The sequence below is a fragment of the Phalacrocorax aristotelis genome, chromosome 6 (genome assembly GCF_949628215.1).
Source record: "Phalacrocorax aristotelis chromosome 6, bGulAri2.1, whole genome shotgun sequence".
Classification (NCBI taxonomy): Eukaryota; Metazoa; Chordata; class Aves; order Suliformes; family Phalacrocoracidae; genus Phalacrocorax; species Phalacrocorax aristotelis.
Genome location: NC_134281.1, coordinates 25,522,285 through 25,546,140, shown reverse-complemented (window position 1 = coordinate 25,546,140; position 23,856 = coordinate 25,522,285). Strand labels below are relative to the sequence as shown.

At 39.5% G+C, this 23,856-nt stretch overlaps 1 protein-coding gene across 8 annotated transcripts in view; it reads right to left on the bottom strand.

Annotated features, from left to right (window-relative positions):
• The window catches only part of RAF1 (Raf-1 proto-oncogene, serine/threonine kinase), a 45,583-nt gene extending 25,684 nt beyond the window's left edge, over window positions 1-19,899 (bottom strand). For 3 of the 8 annotated variants that reach the window (XM_075096708.1, XM_075096712.1, XM_075096714.1), the window contains exons 1-2: window positions 19,489-19,625; window positions 116-331 (exon numbers count right to left, since the gene is read on the bottom strand). In XM_075096708.1, the coding sequence (XP_074952809.1) occupies window positions 116-322 (207 nt within the window). In that variant the 5' untranslated portion in view covers window positions 323-331; window positions 19,489-19,625. Of the gene's footprint in view, window positions 1-115; window positions 332-8,822; window positions 8,879-19,488 lie in introns of all 8 variants that reach the window. The other 5 variants (XM_075096711.1, XM_075096713.1, XM_075096709.1 and 2 more) reach the window with 4 other exon arrangements.
• Between the last annotated feature and the right edge of the window lie 3,957 nt (window positions 19,900-23,856).

Below are 23,856 nucleotides of genomic sequence, written 5' to 3'. Positions count from 1 at the left end.
TTTTTAATGACAGGAAGACCATTTGTGAAGCTTGGCACTTCTCTTGCCAGACGCATGTCAATGTTAGCAATGTAAACAGTATGACATTTTTTACATAAAGGTAATGCAGACTTACCACCGTGCGCTGCTTATTGGGCAAGAAAACACGAATAGTATTACTAGTTTTGGAAGTATCGGATATTTTGCCATCATCAGATGCTCGGCGTTGATAACCAAACTGCTGAACAATAGTAGGTGAAATACAGTTTGGGCCATCAAAGACAGAATCCTTGAGTCCAAAACCATTACTGATAGTCTTCCAAGCTCCCTGAATGTGTTCCATTGATGCGGTCTAACAAAAACAGGAAAAAAAAAGTCAGGGAAAATTACAATATCCTCCATTATAAAGTGGTACTCTTCCTGAGACAACAGACCTCATGGCCTCTTTTGAAAGCATCTGAAGACTGCACCACCTTCTCCTGTGTGACATGATCAACCTACACATACATGGTATAGTTCACCCATATCTCCAAAATTAGCCTGTGTCTTGAAAGCATTTGACTTTCCGCACATAAACAGATCATCAGTAATTTACGCATAATTCCACTCACTGCATCTCTGGTGTCACAGGAACAGTTTACCATCATGTTAATTTAGATAGTCAATGCCTGAGGGGCCTTTAGAAAGGTGGCTAGACACCAGCTGCAGGCCAAAAGTACAGTCCTATAAGACAGATGTGGCATGTAAGTGTTAGCACAGACTGTACTGTTAAGTACTGTTAAGAAAAAGACACCCGACAGAAGTCATAAATAAAAAGCATTAATTGAGGAAAATCTACTTTTATCAGCGATTTCAGGGCTTTGGTTTGGGGTTGGCTTTTTTTTTTTTTGGGGGGGGGTGAGGGAGGGAGGGGGGTTTGGTTGTTGGTTTGTTGGTTATTTTTCTAAAAGGGTAGCAAGTTTAATACTGTTAGTGTACAATGAAATACATAACATTTTAGTAGTATCACAATTTACATAGCATGAAATAGACAAAAAATTCTAACATCTCACCACCACTACTGTGCTCAGTTACATTTCAGCATAACACAAACAACCTCCCTGCACCCTTTCAAATCAGCACACAGTACTATTTTCACACACTCAGGGACAAAGAAAGGTATCAGTGTATTTTTCCCCCCAGCTACCACAACTTCAATGGATCTTATTCAAAACTAAGCAAAAACAAAGTCTGACACAGTTTTGAGCAGTGAAAGTTTCCAAGTAGCCAGATTCATTATCAAGCTTTCAAAAAGAAAAAAGAACAGTGAAAATAAGCACAGTAGTTTATTTCCTCCCTAAAACGGCATCCTTCTATAAACATCTGTGAAACTGATGTTCAGAACTACACAGTGTAAGTACACATCTTTTGCCATGTTAGTAGATTGTTTCCAAATTAATCTTCAGTGATTGTGCACACCACCTACATTCCTGATCACCTCTACAAAAGATGAAAAAAAGTCATATTAAAGCTGCAAAGTCAAAAAGCAAATCACTCAGAAAATGCCAAAATAAAGGTCTTGCAAGCAACCCTAACTCTGTCCCTTATGGCACAGGAAAGACTTATACTGAAAGACCTACATAATACCAAACACTCCTTTACTGAACACTTAACAGTATCTATTAAAGTCTCATTTCATGTGCCGTCCTGTACCTCCTTTGTTGAATCCTCAAAAAAAAGGAGCTCCTCTTATTCCAAACATTCACATGCTTATGTCAGAGAAAAGAGGACAGTGTTTGTTACCATTGAAGAGCTGAAGTAATGGAATTTAAAGAAAAAACAACCAACCCAAAAAACACCCCCACACACTCCACTAGTGTTAAGAGTCCATTTTGGGATGCCCAGAGGATAAACTTTAAATTTCAGAGTGTTTTCACTCACAGCACAACTCAATATCTTTAGCTGGATTTATAAGTATTTAAGATCGCTACAGACCTAAACCCAGATCTGACTAGTAGCTAAGGAAATGTTTAACTACAACCTTAAAGAAAAGGGTTTGGTTTATATGAAGCACCTACCATCGCAAGCAAACTCTGCAGCAGAGCTCTAGGCCTCTTATTACACTCTCTGCTACAAAGGGATCTTTCAGTCAGTTCATGGACATTTCTTTCACTGACAAGGTATATAATGACAACATACATATCCTCCCCTTCCCTCCTGAAAATCGTTGTCATTTCTGCATCAAAGCTAACAGCTGTGCAGGACCAGTTGTTACTGATGTTTAAATATTTTGAACTTTTGAAGATTTAAAACTCAATACCCAATCGAAATCTAATAGGACACAGACATTCTGAAAGAAGGAGGGGGGAGGGGAGATAAAATTGAGGAGTACAACTGAGTTCAGCAACCACAAACAAGTACAACAGTCTTGCAATTCATGTGCATTGCCCTACTATCAGGAATCAGAAAGGTGAAAAAGAAGTTCTGTACAGTTGCAACAACCGTATTATGCATATGGACAGCTAAAAGAGTAACTAGTTAGATGGTAACAATAAAAAGAGTGGAGATAAACTGTTAGACAAGAACAGTAAGATGAAACACAGACAGCTTGTTCTCTTTCCTCTTCTTAACTTACTCACTATGGGGAACCCTACTTTATTTCACCATTCCAGGTAATACATGAGACAAAAGAGGAAGTGGACCTCAATGGATTTCTCTGCTGAGCAAGTTGAGATAAGTAATAGTGGGGCAACCATCAAAACCTCTTTGTTGTCACTGCTGACATCAGCTGACAGCACCCTAATGATACAGCCTTTATATTTAATATTTTGATATGCTGCCAACATTTCCTGAAAAATTCAAGAGAAAACAGGAAATGACAAAAAATTCAAACTCACACCTTGACAAAAGCTAGGTTTCATACCAAAAAGGGTAATTCCTTTCTCCAAGGGTGTTCTCTCATCCAAATATGAAAGGCCTACTGCAGGTCTGCATGTAGAACAGCCTACTAGAGAAGATCACAGAAACACATTTTGAGGTTGTTGTACGCACACTCAGAAAAAACAAAGACAGCAACTGCTATCAGCCTTCTGTACAATACAAATGTCAGGTTTATCTTTGAATATGCACTTGCATCCTTCTGTTTCCTAGGATCTTTGCCTCAAGCAAGTTCTGGACATTCTCAGGACTGTGTATGTTTGTCACAATCCTCTCTCCCACCAATACCCTACTCTCTTTTCACCATGCTTCACCAGTGCATTTTTGCCATCTTTCTGGCTGCAGCTGACGACTGTGTCCCTGGCAGCTTGGGTTCACTCACAGATGTGGAGAGGTCATTTTTTAGAAAATGAAAAGTACCTCCTCACCTCAGCAGGCAAATTTAAAACATGCCATTCCTTAGCTCTCCTTCCTGCCTAAACTGAAGGCTATCAGTTCTACTCACACACTCCAAGGAGTCACCACTGAAGGAAGATGATGAGAACTTGGCTCAGATTTGGCCTTGAGTGGACAGACATGCAAGTGGCCTAAGGGTAGAGGGGTAGGGGAGAAGAACAGGAAGTTTAGAAGATATTTGCAGTCTCCTGGGGAGAGACAGGGAATCCGTGATAAGTTGCTAACCTGCTCTCAGCATTCATGGTACAGGGCATGTGGTTGCTACGGTGGGGCCTGTTGAAGAAACAGCACTAATCAATTGTCCTGCTGCTGACTTTTGCAACCCTCATGTGGGATGATAGAAGGCTCTAGCTCCTCAGAAATACCTCTTCACTCAGGCCAAGAAGACTTCGATTTTGATACTGCACGGGCAGCCACCAGATACATTCACTCTCAAACCTCGTAACTGTTCTTATTTCAAATTATTATCACGGAAGAATATCTGCTTCCTAAGTAGTAATTTATCAATGATTTACACCTCTCCCTTTGCCCTCTAGTGTAAAGAGAGCTAGCTTAAAAAATTTGTATGAATATATGCAAAAACATCCACTTTGAACTCAAACAACTCACTGCATACATAGCTATGAGGTAAGAGAATTAGCATGGCAACTACTTGACCAGCTTTGAACTGAAAAAAAAGTAATCACACAACATAATATTGCACATATGTACACGATTTCTAGTTGGTACATCAAACACAGAAGCAAGCAAAACAGAAGACAACAGACACTATTTCACAGGACACAGGTTAGTTGCATTTCTGGCCACCTTAACAGATAAGATGTGCACAGCATAGGTTACCATTGACTGCCCTGGAATCTGTGCCCTAGCGTTGATTTGTTTATTCATTTTGGGGTCTTTTGCTCCAACCAACATTTGATGAAAGCCATTTTTAATGAAATTAAATTCATTTTCTCCAATTCTCCCAACCACACCAATTCACTCCATTGACAAGATGTCTGACATGCTCTAAAGAGAAATTTAATTTAAAATAGAGGAGGAAAGATTTTACAACAATAGCTTCATAAATTCTTAGTTTGTCTCTTCCAGAAAAACTATTTTTTCTTCCTTTAACTGAGTTACAAGCATGTTTCTGAAACATAACCATTACCAGATATTAGATTTATGTTTACACCATGCTCAAATAATCCATTGCCAGCTGAATATTTTCATGTACCTTTCTAGAGTTTTTCTTCCTGCAACTCTTCACTTTCATGAACATTACTTCAAACAGCCTGGCTACAACTGAAAAACTACAACAGCAGCATTCAAAAAACAGCTTAAGATATTAAAGTATGACCATATCAGTCCTCTTGTAGATCCAGTACTGCTAGGAAACTGATACTGACTTGTTTCATCTTAAACGTTCAATCTGACCAGGGAAAAAAAAAAGAATCTCACCCTATTCCTCCACCTCCCAGAGTTATACTGCGCACTGTGACCAAGACCACATTTTAAATTAGTACTTTTTGCATAAATTACAGATTTTGAGTGTTACTCACTTGAACAAACATTAAAACCAAATGCACAAAATAGCTGCGCAATGCGCACACCTGACAGTAACAAATTCCTACAGATCATTCACTCCTACCCACTCAGATTATACACTCATATCATTCATTCATATCCAAAAGATATTTTAAGTTACTTTAACTTTTTCCACGACTAGCAAAAAGCATTTTGTCTGAACTGTTAAAAATTTCAGTCTATCTCCCTAAGGAATGCTGAAACTGGTAAGGACAAAGCCTGGAAAGTTTGCAGGATACAAAGCTAAATTCCTCTCAGCAAGGCACCTAAACTCTATAGTATTTCCTTTATTTCTGAAGCAAACACCAAAGCTTTTGAAGAAAATATACATACAGTTCCCCCTCCCGACACACACATGCTGCCATTTTTATCCACATGAACAATTAACAGCCACACTCATGTTTAATGAAATACAAAGGCAAAACACCACAGAAGAAAACCCAGAATCCTTTCCAAAATGAACACTTTTGTTGGAAAATAAGCTTCAAACGTTGCTTATAAAAGAAGTTTTCATCTCCAACACAAGACGACCAATAATACATTTAACTGTGGCCTTTTCTCAGTTCCCCTCCCATACAGTAATTCTCAATTAATTTAATATTGCATGGGTGACCCGTTGTCTGGGGAAAAAAAGGAAACCACACCAAACACATCTATTGTGACATATAACAGTATTTTTTAAAAGTAGCTTTTCATAGCAGTATAATACAAATATGGACCCATTTCTATATTAATAAAGCTGTGATCAATGTAAATGTAAACGTAAACACAGGGCATGAGTTAGATTCAGTCTAACAACCCAAGCAGATTTCTCATACATCTACAAGGCTGCAGTTTTTCCTTCGAATGTCCATTTTGAGAGATCAATGCCAAAAAGCTAGCTCCCTCCAACAGAACTGAGAAAAAAAAATTAACAGGAGGGAATGCTATTGTTCAGGGGCAGGAGGGAAAACAAACAAAAATCAACACTGAAAGATTACACCTAATTTCTGCCTCAGTTATCCTGATCTTGAAAGTATCTTTTGTCACCTTTTTCTCTATTTCTCTGAACCATTCAGTTCTTAGTTATTACTCCAACCATTATGCTGCTAATGTAACTTTGAAGTATTTAAGGAAAAATTAACATTGATTTTCCAGTAATTGGGCTCTATGGAAAGGAGAGCACAAGGAATACAATTCTCAGTCTGGCACACTTTCAGATTGATTAATCCTTTGCAAGATTAATCCCTTTCTGTATTTAAGAGTAACTTTCACAGTAAAACTTTGGTTAGTAAGCATAAACCAAGTCATACCATTTGGCTGTACTTTGCGCTCTGGTTAGTAGGTATTTGTCACCAAAACTATCTGCACCTTTGGCTGTTCTGTGCCTGCTCTCTGTTGATTAGAGCAGCTGCAGGCTACTTTTCCTAGCCAATTTTTAGGAAGATCCGTTTGGTTTGTCCCTTCCCCCTGGACCATTCCTGAGTCAGTCACCCTTTTCTTTCCACATGAAATTTCTATCAATGCAGAGCTCTAGAAGTTTCCCTACAAAACCTCAATTCCCTCATCACAGAAACAGAAGCACAGAATGCTCTGCTTGTATCTAAAAGAGCAACGGGATACAGAATCCAAATCCTTCCTTTTCCCAAAGCAAAAAAGCAAACCCAAGTAAAAAGAAAAATGCAGCAGGTATTTCCAAGCACTCAGTCAGAACTTTGTAAAATTTTAGTGAATTATTGTCGATTTATATAAATTCACAAAAAATTATAAAATTCCTACTACAACATCTGTGAAAGGAAAAGGCACGCAAAGGAAGTACAAAAATTTTGCACATACATTTTGTACGAGTTTTGCTAACAAAGCAAAAGAACTCTACCATCATGGGGTAAAACCGCTACTTTTATTATAATTTTTATCTTACAATCAAAATTGATAGAACACATTGAGTGACCACCTCTCAATATTTAACATTATGAAGACTATTAAAGCTGAAGGGATATTTAAGACATCCTCGTTTTTTAATTTGGTAAATTCAGATACATTACTAAAAATAAAAAGCATACTGAACACTGCTTTCTTACAGCTGATTGTATCAGAATCATATTATACGACACTCTTGTCAGACTGCTTGTTTCTTCACCATAATTTTAAATTCTTCATAGCAGAATCCTCCAAAGATTTATAAAGACAAATCTTTAAAGCGGATCTTGCACTGCATAAGTGGAGCTATGAGTTTACGTGTGTACTGACATTACACAGGCGAGACATTTTGGACAAGCATTTTTTTCCCTCCCAAGTCTTTCTATCAACTGTACATACATTCCAACACACGTGCCTATTTGCATTCTGAACTTGCTCATGCTTGAATAGTTTCAAGTACAGATGAAAGCCCCAAACTGTGTTTAGTTGCCTGGAACTCATCCACTTTACAAGCAAGGATAAAGTTACTCAAATGTCAGCAATCCACAAAATGCCCTTCCCACACAAGTTTTCAAGGATTAAACAAAAGTGACTGAGAATCCCAGCACAAAGAATTACTGGCTCTGTCCTCCGCCAGTTGCACATAGTAAATGAAGTAATACTGAGGACACCACCACTCAGAACAGATCAACTTCAGTTGATATGTTTAAACCAACTTCAGTTTTGCTGAAGAGGAACACAGCCCAAGATTAGGTTATTCAAGTAACTGATGGGAGCTGCCAGTTATGCAGGCTAACTGTACAGTTCAGACATACTACAGTTACTGTTAAAATATCATTGCAAAATACCAGACAATGCTAGATGACCTGTACAGTTAGCCAGATAGCATGTAGTGATCCAGCTAAATCAAGAGTTTGGTGTTCTGTGCATTCACTCAGGGCAGCTTCAGACTAATAAATTTAGTTTATTAAATGTGGGCTCGGTGCCAGAACCAGCAGTGCCACTGGGAAATCAATTCTGCAATTCTAAGAGCCTGGGCATGGAAACAATGTACAGACTGGGGGTTGGGGGGTAGGAGGGAACAGGGGCAATAGCACCAAGAAACAAAGAAATGTTTGGAAGGGACCTTGAGATATTTTTCTGCAAGAAGACAGAAAAAATGATTCTCACTTATATTTTATAATAAAGTGCACCTGGGAATAGTTGATCACATGTTTCTGCAATATGAACTAAATCTAACACGATACTACTTGAGTATTTTAGTTACAAACTGCCTGGAGAGCTCCACTAATTATTTTATTGTTTCCTATGCACTGGTATTTATAAAGAAGCCTGCATAAAATAGGAAATAAAAACTGAATGTAATTAGAAATTACAGATTGTATACAAGCAGTATGACTTAGACTATGTCAAACATTTATTGTCTTGAGTGCCTCCAAAAAGAAATCATACTCCATTTTAACTCTATCTCACATTATCTTACCAAATAAGCCCATGAAATTACAGTTCTGGATTGGGTGGGTTTTTATTTATTTTACAAAGTGCCATAATAGACGTTTTGTTTCAGAGGTACAATGTCAGAGAAGAAAAAAAGAAACATTATTGTAAGATAATGTCACAGACATTATGTATGGATTATTCAAAACAGATCTGTAGTTGCATGGAAAGGCAAATGCTATTTGGAGAAGACAGGCAAACAAAGATCTTAAGTTCTAAACTGAGGAGGGGCTTTCCCCCTGCAAAGTAAATATCCATGCAGACTGACTGAAGTAGGAGCTTAAGTTAAACATACACTTCTGATAAAGCAAACACTGAAACAACTGTAGGCATCATATCAATTTTGTGGAATTTCTCAAAAAAAAAAAAGCACATTTTAGTAGCAGTGAAGGAACAGAGCTCTGCTGTGGTAAGTGTCCCTTCCCCCATGAAAGACCCAGGGACCTTGGCAGAAGGAATGGGGCAGGGTAAGGAGGAAGGGAAAGATAATCAGAGAAAGTTATTTATACCTTTAGTTGTCCTTTAATCAAATGAAGCCTTATGACAAAAGAATGAAGTACATCATCTGTGGAAGGTAACACAAAAATAGAAGATATTTACTATTTTCACAAACTTATATACATGCACCTCATAGCAAGTTAATAAAAATTTATTTTGTGAATTACATCAATAGTAAAGTCAACTTATCATCCTTTTACTGTTAGAGTTTTCAGGGCCTTCTAGCCTTTCATTGTTTTATGCAACATTTCAGTGTAATGAAACACACTGTGTAAAGCCAGACTGCATGACAACAAAATGCTATCCCAGCTCAAAATAATCTCATTCTAATACAAGAACATCATGAAGATTTTACAGCTTAAAAACTCACTGAAGTAAAAATTAACGAGTTGAATACTTTCTTCTCAGATACCAGTTCCTTACTTAAAGTAGAAACACCTTGCTGACTCACAAATGTTATGACAAATCTTGGATCAAAAAAAAAAAGTAATAAGAAGTTAAGTCTCTGAAGGCTATCTGTATCTTGCATATAAGCATTAACTGCAAGAATTCCTAGGGAAGCTGAAGAAGTCTTGATTAAAAGACTGGATGCTCAGATTAAAAACAGACATGCAAGTCAAATGCACAAAAATATTCACTAGATAGTGAATGGTAAAATGCTTTCTTACCCAAAGTTCCTATCCTAATTAGCAATTCCAAAAACAATCCCATGCAGAGACGATTAGAGAAGGCACAGACGCAACACCATCACAGACATTGAGGCTGGAAGGGATGTCTTGAGATCATTTAGCTGAAACCCCTCCTCAAGCAGGATCAGCTACAGCAGGCTGCCCAGGACCACAGCAGCTGGGTTTTCAGCATCTCCACAAATACACACCCCACAGCCTCTCTGTGCAACCTGTTCCAGTGTTTGACCACCCTCACAGTAAAAAAAAAAAAAGTTTTTTCTCATGTTCAGTTGGAGATTCATGCATTTTAATTTGTGCTCACTGACCCCTGTGCTGTCACTGGGCACTAGTGAGAAGTCTGGTGTCCTCCTCTTCAATTCCCTCCCATCAGTGTATTCATACACATGGATAAGATCCCCCAGAAAGTTTTCTCTTCTCCAGGCTGACTAGTCCCAGCTTCCTCAAGTCTGTCTTTATATGAAATACAAGAAAATACCCATTAAAAAAATCAAGACGACATCTTACATTGCTAGCTCACTTTTGGTTAGAAGTATTGTCTCTCCTGGATAGAGCAGGCGGCAGCGGGGAAGCTGTAGTGATTTTACCCAAGACAGCAAACTCCCAAAGACTAACAAGAAACCAGAAGAATGATTTGGGATCTCCACCTTGATCCCCTTAGTAATTTTAAAACTAAAACCTACTTACAGTCTGAACTGTATGTTTATCCTGCTTACTGACTTGCATACCTCTCTGCAGCAAACATTTAGGACTGTGCCATACAAAATATTGTGAATATTGTTTCCATCAAGGAAAAAGATAAGCAGGGAGATTGGGGAGAAGGGAGGAAGGAATGCTATCTTCCGCACACCAGAGGAAAAGCTGAGGTCTTTAATCCTAACAGAAGACAACCAGTCAGCAATAATGACATATTTAGGAAATAATCCACACTGAATCAAGGTAGAGGTGGTGGTGTTTGTTTATTTTTAACAAATTACATTAGAGGAATAAGGTGTGGAAAGCGATGTGACCAGAAAATAGGCGGGGGCCAGAAGCAGAGAAAAACAGGGAAGATCAAAAACACCGTAAGAACCACAAGAAGCAGCAGAGGACCAGAGAAAGACATCCTCATACAAGCCAATACGGGCATGGGGGCATAAGGGGGAAGTGTTGGGTTTTTTGGTTTTTTTTTGAAGTAGCTAGGTTGAAAATTAGCAAACTGATAAAAACAAGGATACAGTTATGATCCTCACATTTAGCTAAGAGGTCAAGACTAGTTCCTGAGGAAAACAAGAGCTAAAATCTGAGCTGAAAAGAATCCGAGACAAACTTTGAGAAAATTAGTCCAGTCAGTATGACAGATAATGTTAGATGAAAGAGAAGAGAGAAAATGAGTGTGGCAGGGAAGAGGTTTTACTGACTGAAAGCCTAAAGCACTTTTATTTTAAAATCAGCCACAAGATTCGTAGATGAGATTCCTTTTTCAAGAAGAGAAGGCATAGCATAAAACCAGTCTGATGGGTTGAAGAAGTAAGTACAATATTCCTACCTGCAACCAAAGTAATAGCTGTAAGGGAGTAAAAAGTAATGTATTTTTCTTGACAGATAAGAGGTACATGAAAACCAAAAATCAGTAAGAACATTTGCTAACAGAACTGGCAACAAGGAGGGTTTGAGAAGCAAGCGATTTGACAAAAATACCAGCTGTTATTGCAGATGTGAGATTCAGTTAAACCTGAGAAGTAGAATTGTTCACCTAAGACAATGGCAATGCCAAGGGAAAAGAAAACAACCCTATACTGGAGGAAGTTTGCCTTCTTGCAGGATTTCCACTTGAGACACTTCACAGTGGAGAAGGAGCAAGGGAAGCAGGTGTTCTGTAGGAGGAACACTGAACTCGCACAAGTCAATCACTGATCATACTTCGGCATCAAACCACTGCTTTTAAGAACTTAAAAATTCTGCTACAAATATACACCTAATTGCACAAATAGCCAGAACAAAATTTTGAAACAGCGTTTTAAAACGATTGGTTTATGTTTCAGTGTTGTCAAGTCACTTTTGAACTACATGCTGAATGTTTTAGAAAATGCACCTGGACAACACTGTATGTAAGATCAGGTAATCACAAACATTAGACATTTCAGTACTGTGATTCAGATGGTCATACATCTGCATATGTGATACCCTATCTGTGATACTTCCACAACTGAGCCCCAGCATTACACTGTTATGGCATTCTTGCTGTTTCCTCCAGTTTTCACTACAATCAGTTTGGCAGATACACCACTCTGTCACTGCCTATGCTGAAAACCTGTTCCCAGAAAAAAATATTAAATTCATTTTCTATTGTGTGAAGGAATCATCAGCTTAAAATTTAATCAAAACCCACTAGGCGTTTTAGAAGTTATGACAAAAACTTCCTACTACACTTATTACTGGGCTACACTGTTAATTCCCTGTCTTTAAAAATCACATTGCCTATTTAAAGTCTCCACATGAGAAACTCAGAAAGACAAAACACTCAATATACAAAGGAAACCAAAATTTTAAAAAACCCTCTGCCAGACATAAAATATGCAGACAGAAGTGAAAGAATATCTTACAGTTACAGCAGCAGTATTATTTGTGGTGACATAAGGAAAAATATTTTCTAGTGTAAGACAACATTAGTCTCACTCTGATAGTTTTACTGAAAGTTTTCTTCAGAGCATACAGCACTTCTGTAAAGCAAAATAGTTCCAGGTATTGTCCTGTAATTCAACATCACAAGGGCAGATCTTACTGGAATAGGTAAAAATAGCACGAGTGGACATGCCAAAGGAGAGTCTTTCCACTATATGCCCAGTGCTTAGATTGCAACATCAGCTGGCTCTCTTTTTATAACCTCTTGATTGCCAGTGAACAAGTTACACAGTCAACTTAAAAGGTTTGAGAAATCTAACAGTAAGCTTTGGAACTCACTTCCAGCTGAAATCAATCCACTGTATCACTCTGACATGACCACTTTATTTCAGCATGCTGTTATTGCCTCTGTAAGCTTTATATTTCCTTCTAAAGCACTTAACATAGATGAATGATGTAATTCAGAATACACTTTATTTTTTGTTAAATGTCAGCATAAAATTAGAGGCTTGCACACTTTGTTGTTTATTTTGGCTGCAACACACACTGGAAGCTACTTAAGTTACTACACTCTTGCAGCCACGCATGTGCCATCCTCCAATTAACCTGCTTTGGCCCATTTCTGCAGACACACCCCCGCAGGTCCAACCACCCTGGAACAACCACTCCCTAGCACCTGAACTCTAGATGGGCTTTTTTTCCATGTTTCTACATAAAGATAACAACCACCACAATATGAATGTTTAAAACTGCTAGACCAGTGATCAAACAGAGATAGAAATGTTGTTTTGCTAGAAGAAATTCATGCTCCTTAGCCAGCAGCTTGACTTACAGATGACTGAAATTGCTTAGCTTTCTAATTAGGTACAAGGGAAACCAGTATCCTCCCATCTTCAACACCACAAGCAGGTTTCTGCCTGCTCATGCCTACAGATCAGTATTGATTGGACATGGTTTCCAAAAGTTATTGGAGAGGCAGATGGGGAGGGAAAACCAAGCTATAAAACAGCAGGATGTCACTTAGCTTGCACAGTTACTATTACATTTTTTCCCCTCAGTCTAAGAAAAACTATACTATGATAAACATATTTAACTCTAAGTTGGAAAGTGCTGCCATAATCAAAAATGTTTCTTATTTGCACACGTTGGGCCCAGTACTGTGTGCCCGTACGAAGAAATATACACAGGTCTCATGCAAACTCAAAAGCACACAGATTTTAGACACATTTGTCATGCTTAATGCATGGGTTTTAATACAGGTTTTACAAAAAGAACTCATAAAATTACAAAGATGTGCCCAGATATAGAACTGATTTTAAAAAAAGTATTTTAATGGACTTATGAAATAGATTAGACCCAAAGGAATTCAAATTCTATCAGAAATTATTAAAAATAAGAAAAATATTTACCTGACATTAATCTTGGCATTAACAATTGCCAGGTAAATTCTGAACTTCCAGAATTCTAAAAAAAGCTTTTATATTATGGAACCTAAAATTGAAGTCATAGCCTACGTCATAAATAGGATCAACTTAGAGTGAAACTTAGAAGAACATTTCTAAAACAATGTTTAAAAACAAAAAAGTCTAGTTGTTACTATATATCAAATCCATCTTTTCAACTGGAAGCTAGAGAAGTAATTGCAGGCTCTTTCACCCCCACCTTCAGTGGAATTAAAATCTACCTTGTTTCTTTTACCAGAAATTTATAAAAATATTTTATTTTCTATCACAATCACTTGGGAATAACATAACTAGCGTTTTTATAAACTAGTGTTTCTTCTTCCCAGCAACACTGCCACCATTGAAGCTTCCAGTCTAATGGTCCTCCCTACATTTGCCTTATTACTTTGTAGGACTATCCCTATCTGTTCCCACATTTCTGTGACAATTCCATGCAAATGAAAGGGAGTACACGTATCTTCACGTTTCACTATACCTCCTTCAGTTTCACCAAGAAACTCTGATGTAAAATCTCCCACATGGTTTCATCTACACAGGGAAAATTTTAGAGTAAAAAGGATGATAAATTACTTGGTTGTCCAACAAGCAGTCACAGTGGGGAAGACACTTCATCTCTTCCACAGGTTGTAAGAGAAGAAAGAGAAAGCAGTGCCTCTTGTGGTATGCTAACAGACCAAAAAGACCACCCTAGAAAATACTGAAAGCACGACCAGACTTCCAGCAAACACTGAGAATAGAAGAAAGTGGAATATGCAAAAACTAGCTGAAATTACTGATAGAATTGACAGGGACATATACTTGAAGCAAACCACTAGCAAAATAAAAGACATTACAGAAAACTAAAAAGGAAGATTAGTCATATATTAAAGTTTCTCAGTATATACCTAAACGTTAGCCCTGCAAAAGTATAAAGGCATTAAAGACATCTATCTTCTATTTGCCCTCTACCTTGCGTCTCCCTCTTGCTAGTCTCTCCTCCAGCTAGGTGTTCCTAAAACATTCATTTTCAAAACCCTAGCTTGTTCTATAGGGAAAAAATTTATGTAACAGAAGACTATAATGGGGGCTCTGAGCCATTTTCTAAAGTCTAAACCTCTGAGCCAGCTTTAATTAATATGGTTAACCCCATGCCACACCCAGCTGCAAGTTAGTGAAGCAACCTCCCTCTAGCTTGTGAACTAAAAATATAAAGATGTCTCAACTGCTCTTAACCGATACTACGTATTTCAATTGGAATGCAATATTAATTAACACCCTTTTGTCAGCTGTTTGTCAGAAATTAAATATTTTAGGGTCAAACCAATAGCAAGTACGCAACGTAAGCTGAAATCTGAAATGAAGCAATGTAATGCATTACTAAGAAAATAGGCAGCACTACCAGAATCAACATCTGCAGAGCCACAACACAGCGAGTGAAATGATTCCAGAGAGCAACGAAACTGAGAAAAACAACAACATAAAAAGGGGCTTGTATCAGAAGAGCTGGAGATACAGGTCCCATCTGCAGATTTTCAGATAGTGCAAAGAAAACAAGGCAGAGTCACATACTCACCACATACACAGATTATTTGCAAGGCAATTCTACAACTCTTCTACTTCATGTTAAAACCAATCAGCTTTGATGTAACTGTGCTACTGCTCTGTTTCATTTATGCAAGTGTGCAGGATACATTTGGAACATGCATAGGAGAACTGGCAGAACATACACACCTGCAACTGCCAACAAATCCAATGACCTGCATTTGCCACCGTATTGTTCTACAGAAATCCAGACTTTTTCTACGTTAAAATCTAAAATGCTTGTCATTCCCCATAAGCAAGGAAAAACCTCTGGAAAATTTAATTCAATCATATTGACTATGTTGCTTAAAACCCTAAAAAAAAGGATACTCACGTAGACATTCTATTTATTATCAGCTATAATCCTTGACTCTGCTGTCTACCACGAAAATGCTTTACTCATTTACAAATGACTCAAGAACAGCGCTTTGTTTATCCTCATCTACTGTATGCATTGCAGCATTTCAGTACACAAGATGACCATATTCTATTAAACTGTAAAAGGTCAGTACACACTGCTGCAATAAAATCAACTTAGTGTGAAACAGATTACATTTATAGTATAAACGCAATATTCAAGTCACAAAAGGAATAAAGGTGCACCAGCTGTTTTTCAAAGCAAAATTGTTTATAAAAAAAATAGCATATGCAGCAAGAGCCAACCAGGCACTGAGAATTACTGACAGAACATTGTCCAAAACAGACTTTCTTTTCAGAAAAACTAGGATCACTAAATACATATCTGGTTTACCCATGCAGAATAAGTTGCATCTACTTCATGCTGTCTCAAAACTCATGAGCTAATGCACGCTCATTGCTAAAATACCTTGTTAATTTGCCATAAAGCTAGCATTTTTACCTGATTTCCTAGTGGTATATCAACTCCTCTTTCAATTAATTTCTAGAGCTGACAAAATATTTCCATAACCTGATTCAATACACAACGGATGTAATTCATACCAGAAAATACTAAAGGGTTTTGCATAAGCAATTACACAAAATCAATCAAAATAGGTACAATGCAGATGTAAACACATCTGCTTGTTTACAAATTAAACTTATGTGAAACTTACTGAAATTGTGCTTAAATTACCATGCTTAAAATTATAGTTAAATCACATTTTAATCTTGCTTTGACTATTTTTGTAACTTCCCCAAATAAAGAGAATTTTGACTTATGCAATTTGATGTTTTTAGGAGAAATAGAACCCCAACTTCTATTCCTCTTCACACAGCTACACAGTCCTAAAATTTCTGCATTTTTAACTTAGAAGATGGTCCATTTCAATTATTCATTTGTTTCAAGCTGAATTTGCATGGAAGTTCATGGAAATTCAACTGCACAAAAACACACTACCCTTGTTTCCTAGGCAATCATGCCACCCAGCTGTCCTGCCTCTCCTCCAGCAACTCTTGGGCATACTAGCTTATTTCAACTAAATACTTAGGCAGAGGCATCAAGAATACAAAATTCCCCACAGGCTATGAAAACAGGAAGCCAAAGTACGGAAGAATCCTTCGTTCTCCTGGCCTCTGCATCAGCTGGGCCACCACAGCACAAACCTTTGGTGTGCCAGCTGCAGCAGCACATCACCACGTGACAAAACCAAACCAAGAAAAAACCCTCCCTCTTGCCTAGCTGGCAGGCCGGGAAGGTAGACAAGCAAGGTAAGAATTGAGGGACAGGAGGAGGAGAAAAAGGTAAGGCAAATATCAAGGATGGGAAAGTAAGGGGTGCTAGAAGTATTACAGAAGCATGTCAAACAGAATGACTGAAGGTGTCATGGAAGAGAAGGACAGTATATCTGCAGCAGAGATTATCAAAACAGATTTGTATTTGGGTCTCTGAACTAGACTTTGTTAGTTCATTTGCTCTCATAACTTTATTAGGAATATTAAAATACTTTAAACATTCTGTATCCATAACACAAAAGTGTATTTATCAGCACAACTCCTGCATTTGAAACCAACTGATTTTTAGACTGACTTACACAGTGAGTAAGTCGAACTAACAGCTTTTGGTTCCCATCTCCTACAAAAGTTTTAGAACCAACAGCTCTCAATCTCAATTTAATTTGTTTTCAAAGACAAAAAACAAGGGAAACTTGTTTTTTCTTCAACTCCTGGTTTCCCAACAGTGAAAGAGCCAAACAAACAAACTGAGGGGAGGAGGGGAATACATGTCCCAGAAGAAAGTAGTGCTGACTTAGCATAGCAAGAAGTGCTGACCAATTATTTCCGTGGGTCATGTTTGTGGTTTAAAAAATATGAGTTATTTTAGTAAGTTGTAGTAAGTTCAGGCCCTAAGACAGCAGTAACTTCACATGGAATTTGAATAATCTTTGTCATCATTAAAGAATAAAAAATGGAAAATTTTATGTACACACCAAAGGCATTCAACTGAAAAAAAAAGTTTTCTATCTTATTTGGAAGGAAAAAAAAATATTTTCTCTGCTACTTCCAGATTCTCTTTCAAAGCAGGTTAGTCAGCAGCGTTACAGAATACGTTGTCCAGTCCTGAAGATATTAAGTATGGTAACAAACCATATGAAGAACATATTCCAGATTTCTGAAAGCACCACTGCTCCAACCCAAGCAAGCTTGTTCACACCTGAATTAATAATCTAAAATTAAATTGCTCACTATATTAATCAGTCACTCATTTAATGATTAATTGTAGCCTTAGGGTTTACCTACAGAAAATATTCATTAAGACAAACTCAATTAAAGCCACTTCCATTCTGAACAGGTGTCCACAGAACAAATTTAACTCAACTGCCTGAAATTAACTCTCACATTCACCAATTTAATCTTTTCTTCTGCACCAACATGGTAGACATGTCCTAAAGGATGAGCGTGTCCATTCAAATTATATCCTAGTTTTACCCAATGTAGTGATCCTCTAGGCAATATCTGCAGGCCAGTTTTCCAGAAGCATTACAATAAAAGCTATTTAAAAATAAGTCTTTTGTACAAAACTATTTTCAGGTATTTTAAAGTTAGCTTCGGTTTTTGAAGAATCTCAGTTTTGCTTCATTGTAGACCCTTCTTGTTTTGCATACATACAACAATCTACAATTGCATCTGAATGCACATGGTGCTGTAGCAATTCCACTACAACTGGTTTTGAGGTCTCATTGTTCCAGGTAAGGTCTCTGTATTAAACTGACATCACTTAAAGAAGGAAAAAAAGATTTACGCAAATTATTTAGCCTGATGTAGGCAAGATGAGCAATGGACAAGAAGTATGCTGCTGTTAGCATGGGCAGGTTATTTGCGCAAACAGACTGTAGATAAAGAGTCCATAAACAGCACAATCTGTGAGCCCTGGCTCTGGAATAACACCATTCACACATGGCAAATTTGTAACCGTTTAGAAGAAACTGGAAAACTAAAGAATCTTACTCCAGTTTTCAAACGCCTTTTATTAAACTGAATCTAAGTTCAAAAAAAAAGGCAAGCAGCTCAAACCGAAGAATGCCTAAGCAGAATGCTTTCAGTTATACTAATACAACTTAAACGCATCTTCCGTTTTCGGTTCAGAAGACAGTAGATCAAAGCAACAGAAAGGTGAGGGCGTCCCCACTGGAGGCAGAGGAGGGACAAAGCTGCCAGTAGCGAAACGGGGCCCCGGGGCGGCCGGGAAAGCGGAACACCCACCGGGCATCCCCCCCCCGCCCAGGCAGGTCGCCGTTCCCGGCGCTCCCTCCTGGACGCCCGATGCTCTTCCCGCCCGCTGGCTGCCGCAGCACCGGGCCGGGCGGTGAGGGGCCTCAGCACCGGGCACACCCGCCTGGGCCCGCATCCCCCCGGGGGGCGGCTCCGGCCCCGGGGCTCTGCGCTGGCAATGACAGGCAGCGGCCACGACACGCCTCCCCGCCGCCACGGGCCTCAGACCCCCCGTCTCCCATACCCCAGGCTTTTTGGCATGGGGTCCGGGCCGCCGCGCAGCCTCTCCTCCGGAGGCGGGAGCCCACGCCCGGGCCCCGCGGCGGACGGGGCGGCCCCGCCGCAGGAACGCTGGCCCCGGCGGCCAGGGGGGGGGCGGCGCACACCAGACGATACGACCGCAAAGGGCTTGGCGATGAGCCACCACCCGCAGGTACCGAGACGGCCGATTCCCCCCCTCCATCCTCCCTCGGCCCCTGTCAGAGGGTGAGCAGCCGGCCTTCTCCACCCTAGCTCCTCTCACGGCCGAGGCGGCGGCCGGCTGACTGCGCCCGGGGCTGAGCCGCCGCTGGGAGCAGCCGGCGCCGCTCCAGCCACCAGCACCGAGGAAGGGAGAGACGAAGAGAAAGGAGCCCTTCTCTCCCCCGTTCCCTGCCTTATCATCTGCCGCCCGCCGAGCCCGGCGCCGCTCCTACCTATGTCACTCCGTGCCGGTAGCTCCCTCCAGGCTCTCGTGCCTCTCAGCCCCGTTCGTTCCGTTCCTCATCTAAAATGGCGCCCTCACACTCAGCGAGACATTTATCCTCCGCCCATCGACCCGTCGGCACTCGGCTCCTTCCCTTTCGCCTGTCTCTCCTTCTTTTCCCATCCTCCTTCTCCTCCCCGCCTCTCGGCCTGGCCGCGGAGCGCCGTGCTGTCGATAGAGCCTCCGCCCCCTCCGCGGGCCGCCATTTGGGAGCGGCGGCGGCTGAAGCGCCCGGGGCTGCCCCCGCCCGGCGGCGGCAAAGAGAGACGGGGCGACCTCGCTGCCTCCCGCCTTCCCCCACCCTTCTCGGGAACCGAGCTGTGGCGGGTGTGTGTGTGAGTTCTGCTGCCGAGCCGCCTCCCCTCAGTCCACCAGAGGCGCCCGCAGCGCCCCTGCCGCCAGCCTGGCGTGACAGTCACTTCCCTGCAACGCCCCCCCCGCCCCGCCTGGGCTAAATCTCTTGGTTGTTTGATAGTTAATTAAATGGAGCGTATCGGCAGGGAGTCACTCCGGGTATGCGCTCCGATGGGGTCCCGCTGGCAGGGCCGCCCCCTCCCCAGCCGACACCTGCTTCGGCCGCCCTTCCAGCATAGAGCCCGTAAGTCTTACCTGTTCAAAAGCAACCCCTTTTTCTGAAGGGAACGGGCAGAAATTCCCAAGGGGTGCTGAGAGGGGTGGGGGGGTGAACTGCTGGGGAAGGTATCTGGGGAGAAGAAAAAAAAAAAAACAAAAAACAGCGTGCAACCTCTTTTCCTGGAGGAGAAAGGGAACAGCTGTCAGACAGCAATCCTCTGTATGCAACTCAGCACAGCCTCCGTGTAAGAGTAAAGATTCTGAAGGCCTCTGCTGTCTGTTAAGTTTATCCGGTGCACCACAAACTAAACTGTTTTAGATCAGGCTTTGAAAAGGTACACTGTCACATGTCACATGTGCACAGTTAATTTATTATCCCAAAACAAAACGTCTAAGGATAGCTCTTGCAAAGTAAAACATTTCTCCTAGAACTATTTTTAAAGACCGTACATGTTTGCATTTACAGTCATATAAGTTACATTAATGGTTAATTAAACAAGCACTTCTGTAAAAAGAGCCTCCAGCAAAATTCTCTCAGCTTTATTTGGGATTTCTCTACAGAAGAAGGTTTATTCTGGTATAAACCGAGGCTTGAGTTCAGCTAAACTCACATTAACCTCATAGAGGCATAGCAAGGGCAAAAAAAAAGCAGCACTGTTGAGCTCGTCTCTCCGAAGCACCAAATAAGAAAAAACATACAGTCTTTAGTGACTGGTGCTCCCCAGGAAGAAGTGCAGTTGGCAAGTAATAGGAGATTGAAATGGGGATGGTAACCAGGAGCTCTAGATGGCTGAAACAGAAATTTCCATGTATCCAGAATACTGTGATTCAGTACTTTATTCCCACATGTTCTAGAAGTTATCCACTTATTCCAGTGTAATAATGCCTTCAATTTAGAGGATATTACTAAAATAAAGATTTAACTAAACTTTTATAGCACTCTTACAGGACAAACCACGGGGATTTCAACCCTTCTATTAGGAAAAGCGCGGCTTCTCTTCTTTTTCTCTTCCCCACATCATAGGCTCAGATCTACCAAAAAAAAAACCCAGAAAAACAAATCCAGACCAAGATAGTATCTACCAAGTACAAAATTTATGAATATGAATCAATCTTTTCAAATTCTTATAGAGTAGCTTTTCTCTTAAGTGTCACATTTAAACTGAAGGAGTCATCTGATACACATACACTGTTTACATGACTTTAACAGGAGCCATATCCATGTATGACTGCAAGAGGAAACACAAAATGAAAGCAGTATGTACAATAAATACATCGTTTAAGACTAAACACATCCATGTAATATGGTAGACTGGTACAGATTTTGGCAAAATATGCAAAAGGAGCTTAAAATATTGTAATGTAAAATATTAATAAGAACATGCCATGAGAAGCTTAAAAAGAAAAAGGGAAAGTAAAGAGGGATAACCACCTCCAGAAGAGATGGTTTTGACAGAAGACCATTCATAAAGTTTTAAACTTCTCTTAAAAGAGTAGAAGGATCAAGGATTGTAGTCATGGAACAAATGAACACAGAGATGGAGGAAAGTGAGCCAAATTTCAGATAGTTAAACAATGTAGCACATGCAAAGAAATACAATAATGACAAGAAATAAAAAAGCAAACAAGGAAATGAAGCAAAGAAACTAAATTACAGCACTATAGTAGATGGGAAACAAAAATTGAACAAACTTTCAAAAATAAACTGAAATTTATTAGCATTCTTCCTGAGGTTGATCTGGTTTATGTTTGTGTTTAGTGGTTGGGTTTACAATAGGTTTAACATGTGAATGTGCAGGCATACAATCAAATCTTACATTTTCACCATCTGAAGTGTTTCCTACCTTTATAAAAAGCAGCCCAAGGAGTGATTAGAAAGAGAATGAGGACCAGTTCCGCTAGGGTTTAGAGTGGGCTAGTGACAGTAACTATTATCCTGAGATATTACGCAAATCTGTCTAGTGGTTGTAGACTTGGGAACTCCCTTTCACCCAGTTGGTATGTCATACAGGCAAAGCAATCTCAGCTTCACAGACTTCAGTTTCCTCATAGTTAAAAATGGGGTGGATGATACTGAGCGACCATCTTTGAGAAGAGTTTTAATATTGACTGCTGAAAAGCAGCATGTAAAATTTAAACCTATTTTTTATTTGTTTTGGTGCAGTTTGCTATGTGCAATATTCATGTATTCCCAGTATACTTAACTGCGATTACTTGGGGAGTCTCAAAAAGTACAAAATTTTTTAAGTGGCATCGTATAACCTTAATTGTATCTTTAGTGCATAAAATACCTATAAGCCTCAGAAGAATGAGTAGCAAGAATTATAAGTGTAATGCTGGTTGGGAAAGAGAAGAATTGTATATACATACTTTATTATGGAATTTTGGGTATCAAATCTTACTCCTCAGGCCAAGGATTGCTATAGACAGACTTTGCCATTTTATCCAGGGTTATTCAACCTGAGCCACAGTCAAAGCATTGTGCTTCTGCATGTTACTTTGACAGATGGTATAAATTATTTCTCTTATTCCACCGTAAGATTTTTTTTTCAGTAAGAAAACATTGTTTAGGAAAAATTTAAGACAAATTAGATACAAAAGAAGTCCAATGTACAGAGGCCATGAAGAAAACAGCCTTTAACAAATGAAGCAATAGCAACCTGAAAGGAAAGTATTCCAAATGAAGAATATCTTATTTGTATGATGGTGCATAAAATACTTATATTTTATAGTTCAACTGATAGACTTTATTATTTCCCCATGTCACTGAAGTGATCAAAGAAGAGGGGTGGGAATGTAATTTATAGTTTGTTTGTTTTTTTTCATGCATTGTAGAATTTAAATTTTATACGTTACAATAGCACATCTTATATATGAAGCTGTTAACAAAGCAGTAAACTTGTTTTGCTGGAATGGAAACCATAGCACAGTCTGTTCACATTAATTATTTATGTTGTTTTATCCTGAACAAACTCTTAACTTTTTATTTTATCCATATCCAACTAAACGTGGTTGCTGTTGGGCTGGCTACAGTGCATACCTTTTTCCACTCTGTTCAGAATGTCATCAGCCAAATCATGAAGCCAAATCTTGGGAGTTTTTCTTTTCCTTACTAAAATAACACCTGACTTCCCATAGGCACAACACAAAAGACACCTACTTCCAAAAGCTTCAGTCTTTATCATCAGTCATAGATTAAGCATTACTTCCCTGGAAAGGCTGGATTCTAGAAGCAGGTCCATCTAACCAATTCCTACACTCAGAGAACTCAGGGGAAGTCAGTCAAGCTTTGAGATAGGGCTCTGTAGGCTTCTGTATCTGCAGGTTCTAGCCCCCAAGGATTTTTCTCAGTAAATCTTCATCTCAGTGTAAAGTCATGTACTTTACGATACAGAATGGATTGTCTGATACAAACCCCATATATGCTGTTATTACTTCACCCTTCAGTATCTATTTTAAATTTACTTCAGTTTTTTACTTGCAGGGTCAAGCCAATTTAAGTGCTTTAACACAGTTACCAGAGCTGCCATGCAAAGCTTCCTTTGTTATGTTTTACACACACATACACCCTGTGAGGTACGCTGCCTGAGGTAAATACATTGTGCCATAGTTGCCTCCACAATACTGCAAACAAGTTTTGCCATATCTGTTGACTACTTCATTCTGTATATAAATTTAAGTTATTCTCTCTTTTTTCCTTTCTTTCTTCTGTTTTGCAACTTTAACATTTTCATTTAAGAAACAT